Genomic DNA, 23,587 nt, shown 5'->3' with positions numbered 1-23,587 from the left:
GTTAAAATAGGGACGAATGGCAATCCTAACTATAATGAACTAAATTCAATAATAATTGCTGATATTTATATAAACAATGATAAATCAAAATTATTTAAAATCATATCTATATGAGACATGTAACTAAGTACTATTTATTTTGTAACATATCAGATCATGAAGTACCTGTTTTCCCAAGCCATTTAACAAATCCAGTTAGAGTTGTCCACTGAGTGGCGTTCATATGCAGATGGTTTCGATCCGAAATGTATTCTTGATAAACTTTATTCGCTTTTACTCTTTTAGTACCAAACTGCCGTTTCAATAGGAATAAAAACCCCTTAGAGAATTCATAACTGAAATCACTCAGGTAACGCCCCGCGTTGTCTGCAAATAATAACAGTTGCCGTTGATGTGATTCAGACATTGTGTGACATTTGAAGCCATTTTCGTCCCGGCACTGTTTGTTGCACATCTGACAAAACCATCTTAGTTTTTGTAATCCTTTAGACTTGATCTTGTTCGCTATGTACTTTGGGGTTCCTGGCTCTGCTCGACCCTTACCCATTGTTTATTAGCAGTAGCTATTAACACGTCCAAAATAAAACAATTAACTACAATACTATAATAACTACTGAAAAGTAATATTTTATTAATAAGTAAAACGATATTGCGAGTGGATGATAACCACGATTTAGACATATATTTTTAATTTTTTTATATTATATCTTTATAATCGTGGTCATAACACAGATTTCTATATGAGATATAATATTCGAAACTTCAGCCGGATACGCTATATTTAAGGTATATTGACGTTTTTATGTGCAGTATTATTCATCACCACGTTTATGTTATCTAAAACTTCGATTATAATACTTTTCAGTTACTTGACGAAAACAAATTAAAAAATGTCAGCGATCTGTACAGCCACTTCGAGTCACCAGAAGCAACTACAAAAATGTAATTATGTGTTCTTATTTATTTTTTGTTTTCATTTAAATGTTTCTAGACTTGGTATTAGTATATTAAAAAGTTAAAATATTAATATTAATGCTAAAATAAATGTTGTTAACCTGATAAGTTTTAAATCAATTTTTAAGTATAGGTACCTATTATGTCTTAATTAGAACTGAAATTATGAATTGTTTGTTTAGGTAGAAGTTTCAACTGTTTGATTACTTTATGCACCTGTTAACACTGATTATTGGTCAACTATTCACTTTAATTACCATTTTTAATCCCCAATCTGATCTGTTTGTAAATTAGATAAATTGTTTTTGAAGTTAGGTCAACTCTCAAGAACTAGGTAAATGAAACCCACATGTCTCCATCATTCACTTAACTGATGCAATTTTGTACATCAGACATGGAATGTCAATTAATAAAACTTGAAAAATTTGGTGATTGTAAGCAGTGTTGTACATTTAATTTTATTTTGAAGGGAGGAAAGAGATTAAATTATAAATTTAAAAACATGAATAGGTATTTTGATGTTGGAATGTAGCTTATAAACACTAGCATCCTTCAGGCCACACCACAATGCTTATTTTCTAACATATTTTAGACACTATCCAATAATTAAATAATTTTACAAAAAAAAGAAGAATTTTCAATTATGAATATTATGAACGATAGTTATTTCATCATAGTCAAATACTAAACTTTAAACATGCTAACATTTAAAGTCTAAATGTTAATATTGAAATTTTTTATCAAGAAAATAGTTAAAAGAGTTATTTATCACGAACATTAGAAATTTTTGAATTTTTTTTACCAATAAGGTATTGTCAATAAATAAATTTTAACTTGATCAAGAAGTTTAAAAATATATCAATACAATGCTTTTTATAAATTGTTATAGCTTTTTTAAAATGGTAAAAATACATATTATATACAATATTGTTTTGTAAACATTTGAAGTTAAAATGTTGAACATTATGAAAATGTACTTAGTTATATATAATATGGCCATGGTAAAATAAGTAACATATCATTTAGCTATTACCTAACAGGCATACGTGCAACTTGACTTCTAAAATACGGAGTGCTAAAACTATTAATGCCTCAAAGAAATTGGTTAACTTTATAATTTTATAGTCATAGTAAGTAATAGTATATTACACATTTTAAATCAAAATAATTTTTCTGGGTTTCATGTAATATTAAGATATTTCGTTAAAGCAATAATAGTTATAACAAAATTAAAGGTGCTAACGACTTGCACCTCCCTAGTTGTGCCACTGTAATGATAGGACGGTAAACAGACTAACGTTTATCAAAATTATTTATTATTAAATTAAAAATGTATTAAGTATTTTGTAGTTAACAATTTGAAAGTTCAATTTTTATAGCTAAGGCTTACAAGTTTAATACAAGGTTTATACTGAAACTAAATAATCTAAAAGTACGCAAACATAATATTTAGATTAAATTTCATAATATCTCGAAGAATAACAGTAATTAATGATGTCAGTTATTTTAAAAAATGTAAAAAATATATATTCAAGACGACATAAGACTTAAGTCCGTAAGTACATATTGTTGTGTAACTATTAAATTTAAAAAAAGTAATAAGTAACAATTTGAAACAACTATTCAAGATATGACGAAATCCTTAAAGATAATAAAACAGTTAAAATACCTAGTGGCTAGTTAGTTACATTTTTAAAGATTATTATTATCGGAGGACAGTCATATCATTGCTGAGACTTTGATTAAGCACATGAGTTGAGTAGAAGCTGAGAGCAATCAATTGAGCTGTTCAGTTGTTAACTAAAGCTACAACTGTTTAAAATCAAAACATTAAAACATCAGAAAACATGAAGAATGACTGGCATAGCCCAGAAAGAGATTGCCTAAATTAAATCTAATATTCCCTAACTTCCAAATATTGTATTTGTTAAAAAAATTTAAAGGCTTGTAGGTGCAATGTTAATACTTTTTAGTTGTAGATGTTGCTAATCAATGTAATTATAACAAATGGTAAAGCATCATCAATAATCACACAGGCATCCAACATTGGCCATTTAGTACATAAAAAATCTATATTTAAGAAACAGAAGATGCAAGATACAAGATCCTAAACCTGAAGAATTCTCAAATGTTAAACAATTATTTGGAACATGTTGCATTTTTTAAAAAAAAACCTAAATTAGATTATTTTTATATTATTTTAGTTAAGTAGGTTATTTATATTTTTTTTTCCTTAAATTAAATATTTATAAATAAAAATCGAGGCTATCTTTTTATATTTTTATTTTATTGAACATTATTTACAAATTTTTTTTAATACTACACTTCAAAAACTACAATTCCGCTATATGTTGTTTACAAATATCTTCAAATGGTAAACGTGTTATGATTTTACCAATAGCTGGTCCACTTTTGATCTTGATATCAACACAAAAATTATCTGAATCAATTTTTATTATTTCTGCTTCTCGTCCAACATGCATACCATTCACTACTATTACTCTGCCACCAACATTTGGTATAACAGTTTCAACATGATTTTGATCTAATTTTAATTTCACTTTTGGATCAAATAATTTTACCATACAACCATATTTGTCTATTACTTTAAGAACAACGCCTTTTTTCCCTAAATATTCAAGACCTAAGGTTTTAGTAGTTACTTTTACTACAATATTTTCTAATAGCCAATAATCTTTTTTCATGTAATTCTTTTTTTTAGTTTCTTGTTGGATTATTTCTTCAAGAGCAGATATTTTTCGTTTCTCAGATTTACGACTGCTTGATTTAGATATCATAGACATACGGTCAGAGCCGGCTGTACTTAAAACATTTTTAATTGGAGCAACAGCTGGTTTTTTAAAAGTATCAATTTTTAAATTTAAAGACAATTTTTCATCTTCTTCCCTGATAAGCTCTTTCGTATTGCCATCTTCGGGTTGTTTCTCTGTAGATTCTTTTTTTTGGCCTTCTCGAATTTGACGTTGTAAAAAGTCCATTTCACGTTCTTTATCATCTTTTTCTGCTTTTTCTTTTCTTCTCATTTTTTCTTCAAGTTCGATTGTAGCTGGATCACGGTCAATGTATGTTATAAACCATCCTTCATCTGTCTCATCAACCACACACTTACCTAAAAATAAAATTAGAACACAATTAATGTAAGTAAATAATATACCTATTTATATTTTGAATAAAAAATTGAAAAATAGGGGTATTGTTTGATAAGTGATAAGTATTATAAGACGGGATCGATGATTAATGATACAATTATTATTACTATTTACTTGTCAACTTTAATATTTTGCTTTTAAAAATGTCAAAAATGAGTGTTATATAAAAAAAAATTGACAAGCAATAAGGTAAGGTAGCTAATTTAATTATTATTTTAATGAAAATTAATACTTAATTTTTATTTTGTATAGATTCACTCATTCATTCTAAAATATTACATTAAACATGATTTGTTTAAACTTTCAGTATGATAAATTAAACTAAAATAGTCATTAGGTATTCACATAGGTAGGTACTATAATTAAGGTTGCCAGATTTTTAAATCATCAAACTTGGACATCATATAGCAGAGGTGGCCAAACGGTTTATCACGGACAATTTCTTAGTCGATCGTGTTAGAATTTAATTTCAGGGCCACGCACCTTATTATATGTTTCTTAATAATTATAGATATTCATTAATAAAAATAAATTCCTATAGAAGCCGATCCTCAAAGGTGAAGTATATTTTTAGTAGATCATGACAAAATTAATGACAGGCTAGGACACCGGTACATGCTGTTAAAATAGGGACGAATAGCAATCCTAACTATAATAAACTACATTCAATAATAATTGCTGATATTCATATAAACAATGATAAATCAAAATTATTTAAAATCATATCTATATGAGACATATAACTAAGTACTATTTATTTTGTAACATATCAGATCATGAAGTACCTGTTTTCCCAAGCCATTTGACAAATCCAGTTAGAGTTGTCCACTGAGTGGCGTTCATATGCAGATGGTTTCGATCTGAAATGTATTCCTGATAAACTTTATTCGCTTTTACTCTTTTAGTACCAAACTGCCGTTTCAATAGGAATAAAAACCCCTTAGAGAATTCATAACTGAAATCACTCAGGTAACGCCCCGCGTTGTCTGCAAATAATAACAGTTGCCGTTGATGTGATTCAGACATTGTGTGACATTTGAAGCCATTTTCGTCCCGGCACTGTTTGTTGCACATCTGACAAAACCATCTTAGTTTTTGTAATCCTTTAGACTTGATCTTGTTCGCTATGTACTTTGGGGTTCCTGGCTCTGCTCGACCCTTACCCATTGTTTATTAGCAGTAGCTATTAACACGTCCAAAATAAAACAATTAACTACAATACTATAATAACTACTGAAAAGTGAAAAATCTATTACCTATATTTTCATGTACTAATACTTAACACTCTTTGATTCGTATTTCGTACTTCCTATTAAATACTAAATAGTAATCGTACTATTAAAAATTATAACACTTAAATCATTTATTTACATATTTTCTATCATAATATTGATAAGTAAAACAATATCGCGAGTGGATGATAACCACGATTTAGACATATATTTTTAATTTTTTTATATTATATCCATGAAGATTAGAGATTATATCTTTATAATCGTGGTGATAACCATAGATTTCTATATTAGTTATATTATTCTATTATTAGTATATCTGTGATATAGAATTAGAATAGAAATCTGTAGAATAAATTATAATTATAACTAATTTTAAGTCTTTAGTAATGATAACTGATAAGTGCTTAACAACATTTCCCGCATAAATTTAAATAATATTATTTTATAATAAAATAAAATAATTATGATAAGATATTGATAAATGCATAAAAATTAATAATGCTTGAATTTTCTTTCTATTTATTCAGTTTTTTTTTTTAATATTAAAACTACATATAACTGTGTCATATAAATAAATATAAAATATACAGAATCTACATATTGCGTGCTTATTTATTGACTTTTATAAGTATCACTAGATCAGTAAACAGTAAGCAATGAACTCATTGAAACTGAAAAGTCTAAATGGCAAATGCTATTTATAATTTTAGCTTAAAAATATTCAATAACATCCATTTATATAATATATCGGTAGACGAAAAAAAGACACTGAAATAAAATCTAAATAATGTTTATATTTTGCTATATTGTATCATATTTCATTAGACATAGCTACATATTACATTTTAAATTTTTAATTATAAATTAAAAATAATATACTTGTACTTAAACTATGTAATTAATAAATAAATAATAGGATATAAATTAAATACAAGTAAAATTGTACAAATCAAAACAATTTAAAACTATTGTATATAACATAAAACATTATATTATATTAATTAAAATGAATTAAATTAGAAAAGAAGCTTACGTGCGATCAAATATAATTTTTTGTTTTTCGGTAAATAATAAATTTACCATCTAGGCACCTAGCAATTGGGTTCTATTAATATAGATGTTTTATTCTTATAACGTTTTCCACCACACCGCACTATTGCACCAAGCCACCAAGGGGGAACTAGTACAGTTCACTGATAATCGTCCTAACACAGGCTGGTGCAAGTGTAGATGAAACATAAAATCTATACTTATTACTAATATATAAAGATAATAAAATATTTAATGGGTATTGTAGTACTTATCATTGCACCGGGTGCAAAAAACTGGTGTAGTACATTTAGGCGAAACATAAAAAAGTCCACTCAGTGCACATTAATCTTACAGATAGAACATAAAAATATGCACTGGTGCAGTCAGTGCAGTGTAGTAGAAAACGCTATTATACATAGTCCATTTTAAAAAATTGAAAATTTGGTTAATTCAATCGAGAAACTAATTTTCTATGAGTATGAAAACATAAAGTTATAGCTAAAAGCTAAATATGTATTTTCAAAATTGAGTGTATTGTTATCATTTGTTTAACGATAAATAGAAACTCTGGCTTTAATATTATGTATTGTTAAATTGGAGGAGACTGGTAACAAGCATACAAATATACAATAGAAAACTATGGAAGGAATTAGTTTTAGCGGCCAAGTGTCTATACGGCTCGTGAAAAGCCCCAAAAAAAAATTGTTAAATTTAATACAGATTAGAAAACTATCACTTTGGTATTTGGCATACTATTGTTTATTTTACATTCGCCATTTCGTCAATATATAAATACATACATACTCGACACTCATAATACAAAATTAAAATAATACTCATGAAAACTATAATACCTAATAGATATCGAAATAAATACAATGACATTAACATCATGGCTAATGTTATTTAGCCATGATTAACATAATTTGTTCATATTCATATAATTTATTTATTTTACAATTATCAGCAGTAGGACGTATTGAATTAAAAATAAATCGTGTAATTTGAAAATTTGAAGTTTGAACACAATAAATAACATAAATATTAAATAGGTAGGTACTCAATAATATTATTATTAACGATATTTTGACTATAGCACCCTAGTGACGTCAATATTTCTTGGCATAAATAACGAATCTGATTGTACTCCATGGATATTCGTAAATGGTCTATCTTTTAAAATCATTCACGTAACTGCAATACTGCAATGCTGTGTGACGCCTGCCCCTGCATACTGCAATACTGCATAGACATTAGACACTATATAGTATATAGACAGTGGCACAGTGGCGGTGCATTATGCAGCTGGCGTCGGTCATGGTGACATTGTGCATTGTTATTTGTGATAGCGGTATAATCACTATGTCTTCTCTACGTCGTGGGTATAACCATTAACGGCATTAACCGCATAAGTGCATAACTCTGTCACCGTGACGATTGTCCACGAAGCGTGTCGCATGACGTGTTGACTTTGTTCTTTGTCAGTAGTTTGGCATTAGCCACAGCACTGGTTGTTTGTTGTTTGTTCTATAGTAACATTTCGATACCACCCTTGACAACTAGACGTTTTTTGAAAACATTATCTAAGACTGATTTCACGTCCACTGGGTCGTGTAGTTACACGTATTTTATTAATCGACTCGTCTGTCGGAAAGTGGACCGCCGCGGAAACCGGAGACACCCGGTTTTACGATACATCGACGCGTATCGGAGTCCTCGGCCTTCGACGAGATCGATCGATCCCCCCCCCCTCCCTCCTAATCGCGACGGACCAATTTTTAGTTTAGACCGGATTAAGTACGAACCCTCCCGTCAATCTTTGGGAAAAACAGTGCAGTAAAAGAGCGCAACGTCGCCGAACTACCCGACTAACGATAATGCGAATGCCCTACGGTCGGCACACGCAACGGAACATCACGGTCGCTCGATCGCTCCTGCCGTAGTGCACAGTGTAGAGTGCCGCCGATGTGCCGTGTGTGTGCGCGCCCGACGCGCTGACGGTGCGTGCGTGTGACGGTGCCAGTGCGCGCCGGCGCGAGTGTGCGTATGTGCGCGTCCGCGTACGAGGTGCGCGCGCGGTGTGTCCATCCGTCCGCACTGTACGATTATATCCACCGACTGTACGTACACGGTGCTCGCCGCCGACCGAGTGTTGTTATATACTTATATCGGTCTGCCCACCGGTTATCGCGTATTACCCGCCGCGCGCAGACGGGTCGACTTTACGCGATCGCCGCCGTCGCACCGAGTAAAAGTTTTGCCGGTCGCGGACGGGCCACCGTGTGTGACATTAGAATGACCGGTTCGTCACCACCCGCCACCACCGCAGCAACCGCCGTAGTAACGTCGCCGTCCCGCCGCTGTTCGCCGTCGCCGTGTCCGCCGTTCTTTGCCGCCGTGGAGATGACGCGCACCGTAGCGTAAAAGCCGCCGCCGCCGCCGCCTCGCCGGTCGCCCCGACATCCGTCGTCGTCGTCGTTGTCGCCGTCGTGTAAATACATAAATGGCATCGTTGCCGCAACCCAAGTTCGAACCAAAAGCCCCCGACAAAAGCTCGTCGGCGGTCGCGTGCGACGTTAACAAGAAAATCCTAGAATCCGCCGACTGTTCGAACGTGAGTAACACAATTTTCGTATACCGCGTCACCGGTAACGTGTACAGCAGACGGTCCTCGGGACCAGCGGTTTGCCGCACACTCTTCGCTTATAAAATAATATATAATAATATTAATAATATTATGTACTCATGCTATCGTCACCATCGTCCGCGCCTCCCCAAGTCCTGATAATAATATTGCACGCAGTAGGGCGCGCACCAGCTCTTGTGATTATTTTTCCGTTTTTCCCCGTTCACTGTAATAATTATCCCCCAGGTAGTATTATTTCTATACGATCGAAGCGATATCGTTTTGGGTATGACATTATTATATTATTAATATTATTATTATTTTATTATCATCGTGTTATAGTTGTAGTCCTATTGTTATTGGTCGTATTCGCGTGTACGGGTCGGTTTGCGTTTGCTTGAGCGTTTTTATTTTTGTGATTTTTTCCTCTGTGTCGTGTTATTTATCGAATGTTCAAAAATAGGTACCTACCCATTACATTTCCAGAATTCCTACCTAACCTATTCCGGATTTTTGCGTCCTACGACGACCATGATAATGACGACGACGACGACGACGACAGCGATGATAATGATAATGATAATAATAATAATGATAATAATAACGCATATTACTGCAAAGCCTCAACACCACCCGACTGATATACTTTAGCTTTATGTTTATATATATATATGCATGTATTTATATATACGAAATAATGAGTAATCAATTTTCTGTATCAAAAGCACAGCAGTGTGTGCGTCGGTGCGTTTATGCGTGTTAGTGCGCGAACGTACAGTGGCGATTGGCGAGGTATGTCCATCGTGTGTTCTCCGGTACGTTTTTGCATTGCCTTTGATTTTTTTTTTCTATATCTTAATTGCCCTTTAAATCGAAAGTAATACTTCAGTATAGTACCTTTGTGTGGACACACATACTAATCATGATGTTACTTAACGGTAGTATACTTATATATATAGATATATATATGTGTATGTGTGTGTATGTGTGTGTGTGTGTATAATTATAATATTATACTCGTTTAATGCCCTTTTTTAAAATTATAAGGTCATGCATTTCTTATCTGCATCTATCCGTCTACGTATAATAATAATAATGCCTTATAATACTGTATTATTGTGTACCTTTATTTGTGAATTGTATCCAATTTATTTGTTTATGTGTGTTATATATCTATATATCTTAGTTTTTTTTTTTTTTTTTTAGAACAACAAGTCCAAATCATTATCGCTGGATTTATCGAATTTGAACACTGCTAGTTTTAAGTCCTTATTAGAAGAAGTGGTCGCATATGATACGGCTAAACAGACTAAAAGCGAATTGTATAATGTATGTATTATTTCACATATCAATTTTGGTAACCTATTGTTTCAATATTATTACTGTTTTGTTAGTACTGTTAATGCATGTGTTTCAATAAAATTTGTTTTTAATAATAAATTTATGATAGGTAGGTATAATATTTTTTTTAAATATTCACGAATGCCTTATTAGTAAAATACTTTAAATTAGCAAATTATAAAATTATTTAATAGTTATACCTAAATAGATTATAAGAAATAAAAAAATACCTTTAATGAGTACCTACTTATAATTGCCTTATATAAACTATCTACCATTTTGTTGTTTAATCTACTGATTTTATAAATAATACCTACCTATCTAAATAATTTTGTTTGAAATTTCCATTTCAATTTTTGTATTTCATAGTTTTGTATTATAAAATATTAAATGAAAGTAGGTATACATTTATGAAAAGGTTATGCAAGTGCGATCATTACACATATAGGTAGGTAGCTTGCCTTAATTTTATTACAATTTAAAAGTTGTAGTTCTATTAATACTTAACAGTTAACAGAAATTAATAATGAAACTTTAAATTTTCTTAGAAAAAAATAAACCCATAAATAGGTTATGTATAATATATTTTTTTTAAAAACACATGAAAAATAAATTTAACTTAGATTTTAAAAAAAATCGTCAATCAATCTTTTACATTGTTCAAATAAACAAGTTATAGGAATAGTTATGGATTTACGGGTATTTAGGTATGCAACTCTATTTATAAAAGTATGTTTTTTTATTCAAATTATTATTTTCTATTAGACACTTAATAAGTGAATTTCTATTACCTAGATAGGTATCTTGTTTCTAAATTACATACGTATTTGTACGTGTAGTTTATATTATCCCTTTATGATGTAAATCATTTTTTTTTTGTAATGATATCTGATTAATTTTAAGTAATTATTACCTACTTATATAAAATTATAGAATAAAGATAAATTAAATATAGGCTATTTATAGGAAATCAATAACTAGTAAGTACTGACTTGTATATGAATTTATTTAAGACTTCGATAAAATTATATTAACTTGATTTTGATAACTATTTTATAAATACCAAATACCGAATCATTTTTACAACTCAATGTTATTTTCAATTATAACTTGAATTTATGTCTTGTAACAACACCATTGTTGAATGTTTATGATTCATCTGTGAATTATATTCCATATCATAAACTAACTCTATATTGTGATCTGTTTTGATTAATTTTAACTTTAAAAAAAATAAACTAGTAGAATTACCTTATATAAACCATTATTTTAATCGTGTTAGGTACTACTTAATGTAATTCACAACAATTAATGCTACTTAAGTTGATAAAAAAAAGTAATTATTTAACAGAGTACCAATAATTTTTTTATAATATTATCATAAATCATGATACGATACTTGATAAATGATAAATGTATGTGGTTTATAATAAAAGTAAATCATCTATTTATAAATTATGACTAATAGTAACGTTTATATATATATATATTTTTCTTTAATTATTTACCTATATTTATATTTTATTATTGAAAAATAAGTTTAGTATTAAGTAAAGTTTAAGTTGGTAAATATTTGTAGGACATTGTGATAACACTTACATGTATATTTAATAACAGTAGATTTATATTTTTTGGTCTTTTTAATTGTATACATTATCATCTTAATAGGACTACAAAATCTTCTTTAAATTGGATTAAATATTGCATAATTTATGTTTCAGAATCTGCTAGAAGATGTGACTCAAAATGGAGAAGATGATGTAAAGCGACCATTACATAATCAACGATTAGTTGATAGCCAGACTGATCTTGATAAGTTATCATCTAAAGACCAACACATTAAGGAAAATTCTTCTCTTGAAGCTTTCGATTTAGCACCTGACTTCAAAAAACGGCTGTCTGGTGTCACTACCAAAGTGAGCGCCCGTCAACTAGAGGGAGGTTCTTTGCCAAGTCATGTCAATCATGCACAAGCTATATCTGTGTTGATAAATAAAAAAAATACCCAAAATACTCGTAAGAGAATTGCAGAGTCATCAAAAATGGCTAAAAATGTAGATAAAGTTGTTGATCTTGGAGATTTTGGGTATGAAGAAATTCAGGTAAAAGATATGTCAAATTATACTAGTCATGCAAGTTTGGAAATCTGTCCTGCTAAAGATGAGACTAAAATAGATGAACGATTTACTACACCATTACTGTGCAAGGTAAATATGTGTTAATAGTAAATGTTAATCTAATATGTACTAATATCACAAAATAGATTTAATTATTCAATAACATGCACAATTTTCACTACATAAGTTAATATTTCAATATGTTATTTAATCATAATATTGAATGCAAGGGTTATAAGTTATGTTTTGTATATAAAAATAAATGTACTCATTAAAAGGCTGCCAGTTTCTTATCTTGGCCAAATATTGTTGAAAAAATAAATTTTAAATAAAATAAAATATTTTGATGGAAAGAAGTATATAAAATATTGGAATAGAAATTAAAGATTTATTAAATTTTATGGTTTTGGTCAATCAAAAATCTTGCAATGAAATTCATCTAATTGAAATTTTTATAAAAAAAAAAATTTTACAATAACACTTTTTTTGAATTTCTGAATTATTGAGTAATATTTATCTTAATGTGTTATATATTTTTAAAATTCATACAATGTTTGAACTTTCAAATATATTTATTATACTTAAATATTGTATATTTAAAATAAATACAAATTGTTATTAAATTTATGATTACTTTTAAACATTGACTGTCTTAACTCGAAATGAGTTGTAGTAGTTATTAATTTAAAGATTAAAATTTGGTGAACATTTAACATTTGACAAACAAGTTTGATTGATAAAATCCAGAGAAATCTCATTAGGATGATTGAGTAGACTATCTATTGCAAAGTCGAGAAATAGTATAATATTATATTCTCTCTAGATAATAGACTAATTTAAATAATTGTTCATTTTCATAGAAGTTATTAAATGCAAACATTAACTGCCCTTAGTTTTTGAGTCTTATTTGGCATTGGAGCCTAACCTAAATATTTTGTATTACACCTAGTTGATGTATTTTTATTATTCATAGTCCCATTAATATAATTTTATATTACAGTAACAAGCATTTATTATACTTTGAATTTTTTTTTCTTATCATTGTTTTATACTATAATATGTTATAAGTATCTTCTATACTCTTTGTCCTAGTGGGTGTTGCTATATAGGTATTAATAAATGAAATCTAAAAACATAATGTTACATTTAAAGTAGGTTTAACAAATTTATATGATGACAAACACAAAAGATTATTATTACTGTACTAAAATTAATTCATAGAATACTTCTACATAATTTATCTTTATTATCGTACACCACAATTTGTTTCAAACCACAATATGCTTGATATTCCAATTTTAAATATTTTAATGCAACCCACATTAAATTCCAGATAGTTATATTAAATTATTTGTTCTAATATCTATTGTCATAACTTAGTAGCAGTTGTAATAGTAACAAATTTAGTTAGGTAATTTATATTTAATAATACATGGAAAAATTTTTTATTTTCAAGTTACTTTTTAATGAAAAAGTGGTATCTTATTAATACTATGCTAATGGTCATACAATATCTGCTAACAGATAATTGTTCATTACACATAAATTTATCTATGTTTTTCATTTATTGAAAATAAAAATAACATTATTTTAGAATTTTAATATGCAATTTACATACCTATTTATATCTAGTAAAAAACATTTTTTATGATTTTAAATTAATTACCTAATAACTAATATATTACCTATATGATGTTATATAGCTAAAAAATAATAATTTATGCTTATATATACATATTTAATTTTAATTAATAATATATGTGGAAAAAGTCTCATAATGATAAACAGGAAAAACTATTATATGTCTGACAGTGTCAAATCACAGTTTGACGAACTCTTTCATACCACAACTTCTTATACACCAGGAAAATGTGAAACAAATTTGTATCTAACTTTTGATGTTCTATGACTTACCAAAAAAGATATGCATTTACTAGAACTTTTGAGCCCTAGATATAACTTAATTAATTTGTATTTGGATGCTTTCCTCTGACAAAAGTTTAACATATATTTTATCAATTTAAAAAAATCTTTATTAGATATATTCAGTAGATACAATTCTCTGAATATTTTCATCAAACATAAAAAAGTATCAGTAAAAATGTATTAGACGTAAGAAATGATGGCCACCATTTTAATTAAATGGATGTGTTTTCATGGGCGCTCATAGATAACATTTTAGGGGGTTAAAATAAAAAAATTCTCAAATGTAAGATAATAAAGATAATAATAATATTATGGTAGTATTTGTTGAGTTACAAGTTCATAATATTTTTTGCCCAGGAGGGGGGCAAGTGCCCTATCTTGCCCTTCCAATGGGCGCCCATGTCTGTTTTATTTTTATTATCTAAAACTTAACATTTTAAAATATCTTTCTATAATAAACTAAGTTAGACTTAGGATGTTATCATTGAATTCATATTTCTAATAATAATCAACCATTATACTGCTCTTAGATAAGCAAAGCAAGACAAGTGTTTGTACCTTGTTTTTCATAAAGTATTATTTGTCAGTCAAGTGTCTTTGATGTATCCCAATACTATCTCCAAGTTGTTATAATTAATATTCCTACCAACTTAATTTAGGTTTAATTTTTCATTAAATTCTATATCTATTTGAAGTTATCAATTATTTTTTAATAAATAATTGTTTTAAAAAAAATATTAACTAAAATGTATTTCTTATATTAATCATAATTGGATTTAAATGTACCACATTAGTTACCTAAATATTATATAATTTCTATAGATACTAACATACTACTAAAAAAAATTCTTTACTTACATTTTTTTTTTTTTTTACCTTCAATAGTAGTTTTAATAATAATAATAATTTTTTTTTTTTTTTGAAGCAACCAAGTCAAAATTATGAAGACCATGATTCATACATGGAAATAGATGCTTCGCCGTACACTAAAGATTCTAAAGACGGAATGACTAAAGGTAATATATTTTTAATTGTTTGAAGGATAAAGTATATACCTTCAAATTTATTTTGCTTTAAAAAGTTCAAGCTGGAAATTATAGTTCCCGCGTTTATGCTTAAGTAGCTTTTTAAAAGTTTTAATAGATTTTCCACAGCAATTATAAAAATATACACATTTTTTGTTCAATATGTAATTAATTGTGCTTTTCTTTTGTGATCTGTGACTAGAAAAATAATATACATTTGTAAATGGTTTTGTAATATATTGTTTTAATAATTAATATTGAGTAGTCAATACATTTTAAAGAAATTTTTATCTTATATATTTATTGTATATTAAATGAAATATTTATTTTATACTTTTTTCTATTCAACTTTCTTTACTTTATAAATCGTACGTGCAATGGTTTTTATAATAAATTTGTATTGAATATTAATTTAATTTATATAAACTGCATGAAATATGTATTTAAATTAATTATTTAGATTTGTTTTCATCTGTTTGGGTAAGTTATTGCCAATTCAATTAGTTTATCGCTTTTTTTCCTGCAACACATTAATATTGAAAAGCCTCGTTTATTCTCTTAATTGAATATAAAATTTGATTTTAAAGTATTACTTCAGCTGTATTATTATACAATAGTATACTTTGACATAGAAATCTAGAATACCTACTTAAAAGCATAAGATATTTTTTTACAGTAGGTATTTTTAATTTTTAGGCTTGCTAAAATAACTACTTTTTGATTAACTTGATTGCTTAAAGTTGAAAAAAGATGTTTTATAACTATATTTTATATTAACAAATAATTTAAATTTTACTTTTATTGAATACCTAGCTATTAAAACTTACAATTGATAATATATTTTTAAAACTTACCAAACTTAACTGTAACCTTTTATTTTAAATACTAAAATAAATTTAATTAACTTCAAAGGCAGAGGCACAATTAATTATAATTAAATTAATCTAAAACTAATGAATTATATATTAATATGAATGGTTGACACTATTATTATTATAAAAAATATTTCTAACAATCAATTCCAATAAAAAAAAAAATAATTGTTTTAAAATTTACTGGAGTGTGTGGTGTTTTTCTTTGTTTAATTATCTAACTTTTTTCAAAAATGCAGAATATTTCTTGTTTTGTTTTTGTTTTTCATTTTTAATTGGCATGCTTTTTATATTCTATTTGGAAGTACTGCCACGGACTTCAGGTGAGGGCGATCAAGACGTGAAAAACTGTTTACATCAGCCAGCTACAGTGGTAACGGATTTTAATAAAGATGCACAAATGATAGACCATCGTTTGTTACACCTATTTGGAGGCCAAATTAATTGCTATCAAAATCCTTATAACGGATTTTCACAACCAATGAGTTTGCATTTTTTAACACCAAATGGTAACTTGTTATTTACTATAATTACATTCATTCTAAGTATACTAATATTGCTAAACTCATTTATTTTTCTGTAAAATTTGTTGTAGGTAGTTGATGATAGGCATACTTTCAAAAAGTTAATTAGAATCAAAACTTATCATAATTATAATTAAAAAACATATTACATTTTTAAATCAAATCACAGTAACACACAATATTATAGACAAAAAACTTAACTTAGGTACATAAAAAGTCAATCTTAAATATTTTTTTTTTTGTTTTTTTTTTTTATGTTTGATGAAAATATCAGAATTATAGATTTTAATAGGTGTTTGTTTCATTTAATTTAACATGAAAATGAAACACAGATTTTATTTTTTTTTTTCCGTGTGGTTCATTTAGATTTCACATTTTAGGCTTCTTATTCTTCTTATGTAAAATAATAAAAATATTGATTTTTAACTTTTAAGAACCCCCTTCTCCTAAGCCATGATGACATGTTATACTTCATTTTAAATTTTAAGCTATTATGATGACATGCTATTCATAACAGCAATTATACAAATTTCAACACACATTTAGTGTTTATATCAATTCTTATTAATATTTAAATTTTAGAAACATTTAATATAAATGTTTTTACTTATGAGTTGTTCTTGAAAATGTCACATTTTAATTGTGTCTGATTATCTTAGATAAAAAAATGTTTCTATTTGTGTTATACATTTATAAGTAAAATAAGAAAATTATAATTTATTAGTACATAGTATTATAATAATATCTTGTATCAATCAATTAGATATGAAATTGATAGTGGTTTTCAAACTTTTCTACTTGTAACACTATTTATAAACTTAAAATCATAAAACAAATATTTGTATACTTATTAAATAGTATTATACTGTATGTTTATAAAAACAAGAAATGCTCTATAAAGACTTACACACTGTTCTAATAATGGTAGAATATTACTGTATAAAAGTTTTCGATAACATTGTTCTGTCTAGACAAACATTTTATCCCAATCATAGCGGTGTGCAGCAGAGCTAAATTCAAAACTTATGCATATTTTCTATTTGCAGAATATGAAACTAGATTACCTACTGATTACTGGATCATCATTTTTTTTTAACTTTGGTATTTAGTATACGCACAATAACACTTAAATTTTTTTAGATGAGAATCTTTATTTTTAATATTACATTCCAAATGCATGTAGTATAATTTAAAAATATGCATAATATACTGAGTTACAAGATTTCTGTTTCCATGGACACACAATACATCAAAATTAAAATTAGACAACATAATATTTACAGAAAAAAAAAACAATAAAATTATATTTTCTTTAGTTGCAATTTAAGTTTACTTTTACTTGAACCAACACTTAATCACAAAGCATACTTTGAAATCTACTGACATGACAGTTAACAAATTCTTACTTACATTAAACAGTATTTAGTGTGCATTGTTAATATATATTGTTTTCGCTTTAATTCTATTGTACAATTTAAAAAAAGCTATCATTTGGTTTATAAAAATCCAAGTAAAAAGTAATAACACTTATTAGTTACAACTTATTTAATTGATTTTGTCGATTGTTAAAAAGTATTAATAAATCATGTAATGTTTTTCGTTATAAAATATACATTTTAGCTGACTTGATGTCAACATTGCTGTGCACATATTTGTAGGATTAACAAATCACATATTCAAAAATTAAAACTATTAATTAATTTTTTTGGCTTTAATTTTTTAATTGCTTAAAGTGGTTTTTGTTGGTTTTTTTTTATAAGATGCAAGCAAGAACTGAAATTATTTATTATTTTATTAATCAATTGTTTTATGCTGTGGTGTATGGTAAGGATTAAAATTAAATAATTTCAATTTATTTTAGAGGAAAACTATATTTTATAAACTTTTAAAATAATGAAATTGTTTCTAATACAATATTTAGATTTCCTATTAATTTAATAAAAATAGATAATATTTTTTTTTACTCCTATTTAATTTTTGATTTTTGTTCAATTTTACAAAGATTTTTTTGTGCCCTCAAATTATTTTTTTTGAAAATTTGATAATTATTTTATTTTATTTTAAATAATACTATGTATTAAATACTTTTTTTGAGTAAAAAATTAAGCAATCGATATAAAAAAAAAAGTTTAAAAAGTGTCTATACTATTTTTGTTAATTTTGAAAATGTTTAAATAACTTAAAAAAATATATATCTAGGATTTTGACATTTGATTTAGGAATATTTTTTTATAATTTGATTTTCCTTTGCTTGTTTCATTTTGTATTTATTATTTTTTTCATATAGTAATATGTATTATTTTACAATGTTTCAGATAACCTAGGATTACAGACTGCATATAATATTAATAATAATAATAATAATAATAGGGTATGTTTAATTTAAAGTACTTAATTTTTTTAGTTTTAGTTTTACATATGTTTTAAATAAATGTTATTGTTCTTCCTTCCAGATAAAATATATGTATTTTAACTTACATTTAAGAAAACAATAATTTTTTTTTATTACTTGATCTTAATAAAAATATAATTGCAAGAACTTTTATAACCTAATTATAATGTTTTAGAATGAGTAATGATTAATAGTTAATTAAACTAATATTTCTGTCAAAATCTAATCCTTTTTGTTGTTTTATTTTTTCTAGAGAAACAATACTGAAGATACTAGTAATACTGCACTTAAAAGAAATAAACAAAAAAAGGAATTAAAGAAGGTTTGCCTAATTACTAATTTTATATTAAAACGTTTTATAACATTTAATTTTTTAATTTTTAGAAAGATGAAGTTGTTCGCTCTGAAGATATTCAAGGGTATCGAGGGGACAAAAATATTGATGAAATCTTAAAATTCATTGGAGATAAAAGTAGTGATAGTAAAAAAAATAAAGGTAGCAAGACTAAAAATAAAATTAAAAGTCGAAATGGAAAAGGTTCTGATGACGATTGTGGTAGGCCAAAAAATGGTAAAATGAAAATGACCAAGTATAATAGTGTTGAAGAAGTATCTACAACAGTCTTTCAACCAATAGATAGTTCAGACGATGAGTCAAAATCAATTAAAAGTAGTAAAAAAAGTAAAAAAAAAGTACCAAAACAAAACCAATCTTCTAAGAAATTTGCATCTACTGAACAGAGACTTGATGTCTTATCATCAGAATCACAAGATACTGATTCTGCTGATTTTTTGTTGGTTACCAATAAACAAAGGAGAAAAAAACAAAAATCACAAAATAAATTAAATGCGACCACTAGTAATTTTCCTCCCCATGACTCATATTTATTGTCACAGTATACACAACCTAAAAGTGTAAAAAATAAAAAAAGAAGAAAATCCACATCTTCAATGCCTCATTCTGATAAATCTGAAGATAACTCTGATCTAGATTCTGTGCATTCTTTGCCTGCCTCATCTACACCTTCTAAACAGCCATCATATAAAGAAGCTCCTAAAACTGATTTGACTAAACCAGCCTGTGTAGTTACCACTTCTGAAGAGTCAATACCAACAGTTACTGTTGCATTACCACAACGAAATGCTGACAGTATAGTGAGTAATGTAAATTACGATAATGAATGTATCAATGGGGATGTACATGTCACCTATATAGTGCATGAATCCCAGAAAGCGGATGTAGAGACCGCTAAAAAGACTGCCGTTTTAAACAAAGTTCCTGCAGCGATCCCCCCACAGAGCGCCTCGCTTACTGTGCGTGTACCGTCAAAGAAAAAACAAAGCCCAATTATGTATAATAAGTATGAGGTGGATACAAGCCTGTCTTTTGGATTTGAAATTGACCAAAATTTACTGTGTGATAGCGGTAATGATTATTCACCCCCAGTATCAATTCCTATGCCTATAGAGTACAACTATAAAGAAGTGATATTGTTCATCAAACAAGGTAATTAAATTGAATAGCATTTTTAATTTATAATTATACATAATTTTTAATAAATAATGCATATTATAGTGTATTACTAGTTGTTTTTTTTAAATAAATAATTAATATAATAACTAAACAATGTCCTGTTTTGATTTCTACGATTAGTTATTATTTTTGTTATTATTATCAAATTTAAAATTGATTTGTTACATATAATATAAATCTTCTTTTTGGACTATTATACAGGTTTTAAAAATGTGTATCATTTTTCTCCTAAAGATTATGTTGAATGGCTTTTATTTAAAAACTATAAATTAAAAGAAAATTACATTTTGTTTAAATGCTTGAATGTTAAATATTTTTTTTTATACCAAATAACAGTTTATAATATTATACAATAATATGATCTAATATTTTTGTTTTATATTATTCAGCTTGGCAAGATGTTGAAAAAGAGAAAATCAATGGTAGATCAAATATTTTGGAATACAAACGAGATAACAGCGGTGTTGTTGGGGACATATGAAATTTTTGCCAAATAATGTTATGATTAAACATAATTTGTGTTTGACAACTTATCATATTTTGTAATAAATGATGAATTTTTTTCATTCCACAGAAAAAAATTCTACAGAATTCGTTAATATTCTTCGATAAATTTTTATATATCATAGTAATTATTTATGTATGTAATTTGTATATATATTTATATTAAGAAACAATGTTAAAATTACTCTTCTCGAAAAAAACAAAACAAAAAACTTTAATTTAAAATGGTGATTATATCACTTGAAATATTTCTTTTTCGGTAAATATTGTGTAAATGATTGTTAATTTAAAAGGTCATTACATTTTTTTCTTTTGTTAAGTTTGTACGTTCAAGTTTGTTTCGCTTATTTAAAAATGATAATTATATTTTGAGGGCAACTAAAAACCTGGCCACAAAGTTAAATTTGTGAGTTATTCAAGTTGGTGGTTAACGCGTCAATATTAACATTTTTTTTTGATGTACTTACAATACTTATTTGTTTCAAAACTTAAAAATTGTATTTGTTTACCTTACAAAATATTTTGTACATCATGTGTTAGGTTTTTGTTTCAGTTATATTTATGTGTAACTCATCTGTAATAAACTGATTTGATAACAGATAATTTCAGGAAACTATATAACTTAAATTGTTTATTTTATTATGTTTACTTCATGTTCATTATGACAAAACAGTTGAAACAAAAATAATATTTTGTATTATTTTGCTAATTTGGTTATAAGAAATTAAAAGGTGAGGTATAATTTACCGATATTATTAAAAAAAAATATATATATTGTTGACTAAAATTTTCAAAAAAGTAAATTTTTTCCAAAATAAATGCTTCATATTTTTGAGTATTTAAATTATAGCGTTTGGTACGCTTGGGTTGGGATTTGTTTTTTTTAACCCACAGGATAACTTTGAAATGTAATATTATAAAAAAAATCGTGTATTAACTAACGTCCCGCTTTATTAATAAGCGGGATTCGGAACACTAGAAAAAAAAAAGGAAAGTTAATGTTCAATGTTAGATGTTCCAAATATTTTGCTCCAAGTGATTGTAAAAAAATCGGGACGTATCCCAACCCTATGGCGTTTTCCGATGGATTCAATAGTATTCCTTGATTTTTATTTAAGCGGCTGTCATAGGAAATGCGGTCTGTTGAGTTTTTATTCCTGAACACATTCAGTTTCAGACACTGGTCGCTTCAATCCGATTGATAATACCTATGAAGCGTATCGGAAAAAGTCGTTTAGTTACTATCACAGAATACAATAATGGTACTATTTAGTGCCAACGTTTGGATATTGACATATTGTCCGTGTAATTTGTTCGGTAAGAGGTAGTAAACGTGTGTGTGGTATGTCTTAATTTTTTGTTCTTAATGTTCAAATTTGTACGAAACGGTAAAGCACGATTCCGTAGTACGATTAAGTACAATTTTCTGGGCGATGTTGACATTTATTACCTATTTATTTCTGTCAATCCATTTAATTTTCTTAAATAATAACATCATAACAAAGTTGATGAACATGAAAAATTCAAAAGTTAAAAATGTATGAAATGATTTGAATAGGTAGGTACTAGGTAGTACAAACTACAAATTGTATAAACATTTTTTTTGCCAACTACAAGCTATTATATAAAATTTAAAAAAAAAAAATATTATTTGATACCATGGTACTTGTTATAAAAACTTAATACCTACAAATATTTTATTCCCTATTTTAATGAATCAAAATCAAGTATTCGTTATATTCGTATGTCTAAATGTTCGATTGAAACGGTCGTAAGATGCTGATCTTATTTTTTTGTTGTGTGCACATGCAATATAATTAAATCAAATAGTCAAATACCTACGTAACCTTATGGAAACACGGCAACATTGCAGTAAAGCCATTTTAGGTACAAAACGTACAAAATTGTGTGCCTTAAAATGTGTTCGTTGCCTTTCGCTGATAAGAATAAATTATGAAATAGTGTTCTACCCGTATGAAGATTGCTGTATCACGTAAGTTTTTGAAGTATATTGTAGTTGAAAATTCATAACACGTTTAGTTTTAATACCTTAAGGCGATATTTATTTATTACCGACCTATAGGTCCAATTACAAAATGAAATGCAGTATTAGATTTACAAAACGCATAATTAAGTGACATTGGTAGCCAAAACTCTGTATAAACGATTCCATTCAAATCTCTTCAACCACCGCAATCCTCTAATTTCAAACTTATCTACTCTCAGCATCCCAGGTGACCCTGGAAGACGTTTAAAACGCAAATGGTGTCGGGACCTCCTGACTGAATAAAACCCATTCACAATTTTAAGAAGTTCCATCGCTGGATGGATTCTT

The 23,587-nt window shown here is 27.5% G+C and overlaps 2 protein-coding genes across 4 annotated transcripts; one reads left to right on the top strand and one right to left on the bottom strand.

Annotated features, from left to right (window-relative positions):
- Nucleotides 1-3,220: 3,220 nt before the first annotated feature.
- Nucleotides 3,221-5,568, bottom strand: LOC114121998 (DNA/RNA-binding protein KIN17). The gene is made up of 3 exons (XM_050200170.1): nucleotides 5,381-5,568; nucleotides 4,910-5,307; nucleotides 3,221-4,084 (listed from the first exon to the last, which is right to left on the bottom strand). Exons 2-3 carry the CDS (start codon nucleotides 5,289-5,291, stop codon nucleotides 3,288-3,290), a joined length of 1,179 nt encoding a protein of 392 aa, XP_050056127.1. The 5' UTR covers nucleotides 5,292-5,307; nucleotides 5,381-5,568; the 3' UTR covers nucleotides 3,221-3,287.
- Nucleotides 5,569-8,370: 2,802 nt separating this feature from the next.
- LOC114121993 (rhoGEF domain-containing protein gxcJ-like) lies at nucleotides 8,371-21,855 on the top strand. Of its 3 annotated transcripts, none has more exons than XM_027984522.2 (9): nucleotides 8,371-9,005; nucleotides 10,224-10,346; nucleotides 12,080-12,565; nucleotides 15,327-15,417; nucleotides 16,604-16,807; nucleotides 19,138-19,193; nucleotides 19,468-19,536; nucleotides 19,599-20,721; nucleotides 21,138-21,855. In XM_027984522.2, the coding sequence occupies exons 1-9, from the start codon at nucleotides 8,895-8,897 to the stop codon at nucleotides 21,227-21,229; spliced, it is 2,355 nt and encodes a 784-aa protein (XP_027840323.1). In that variant the 5' UTR covers nucleotides 8,371-8,894; the 3' UTR covers nucleotides 21,230-21,855. The 3 variants fall into 3 exon arrangements, with proteins under 3 accessions (XP_027840323.1, XP_027840325.1, XP_027840324.1); XM_027984523.2 differs by lacking the exon at nucleotides 8,371-9,005 and adding an exon at nucleotides 9,376-9,832; XM_027984524.2 differs by lacking the exon at nucleotides 16,604-16,807 and having other exon boundaries at nucleotides 8,374-9,005.
- Nucleotides 21,856-23,587: the final 1,732 nt, after the last annotated feature.

Source organism: Aphis gossypii, chromosome 1, assembly GCF_020184175.1.
Source record: "Aphis gossypii isolate Hap1 chromosome 1, ASM2018417v2, whole genome shotgun sequence".
Taxonomy (NCBI): Eukaryota; Metazoa; Arthropoda; class Insecta; order Hemiptera; family Aphididae; genus Aphis; species Aphis gossypii.
The sequence above is the reverse complement of the archived record's forward strand: the minus strand, read 5'-3'. Positions and strand labels throughout refer to the sequence as shown.

What these genes read in the sequence shown, in the direction of transcription:
- LOC114121998 (XM_050200170.1), bottom strand. Translation starts at nt 5,291, where the DNA reads ATGGGTAAGGGTCGAGCAGAGCCAGGAACCCCAAAGTACATAGCGAAC. An exon ending in CAAATGGCTTGGGAAAACAG is followed by an intron (nt 4,085 to 4,909) that starts GTACTTCATGAT and finishes TTTTATTTTTAG; the next exon opens with GTAAGTGTGTGGTTGATGAG.
- LOC114121993 (XM_027984522.2), top strand. Translation starts at nt 8,895, where the DNA reads ATGGCATCGTTGCCGCAACCCAAGTTCGAACCAAAAGCCCCCGACAAA. An exon ending in AATCCGCCGACTGTTCGAAC is followed by an intron (nt 9,006 to 10,223) that starts GTGAGTAACACA and finishes TTTTTTTTTTAG; the next exon opens with AACAACAAGTCCAAATCATT. An exon ending in TAAAGACGGAATGACTAAAG is followed by an intron (nt 15,418 to 16,603) that starts GTAATATATTTT and finishes TCTATTTGGAAG; the next exon opens with TACTGCCACGGACTTCAGGT.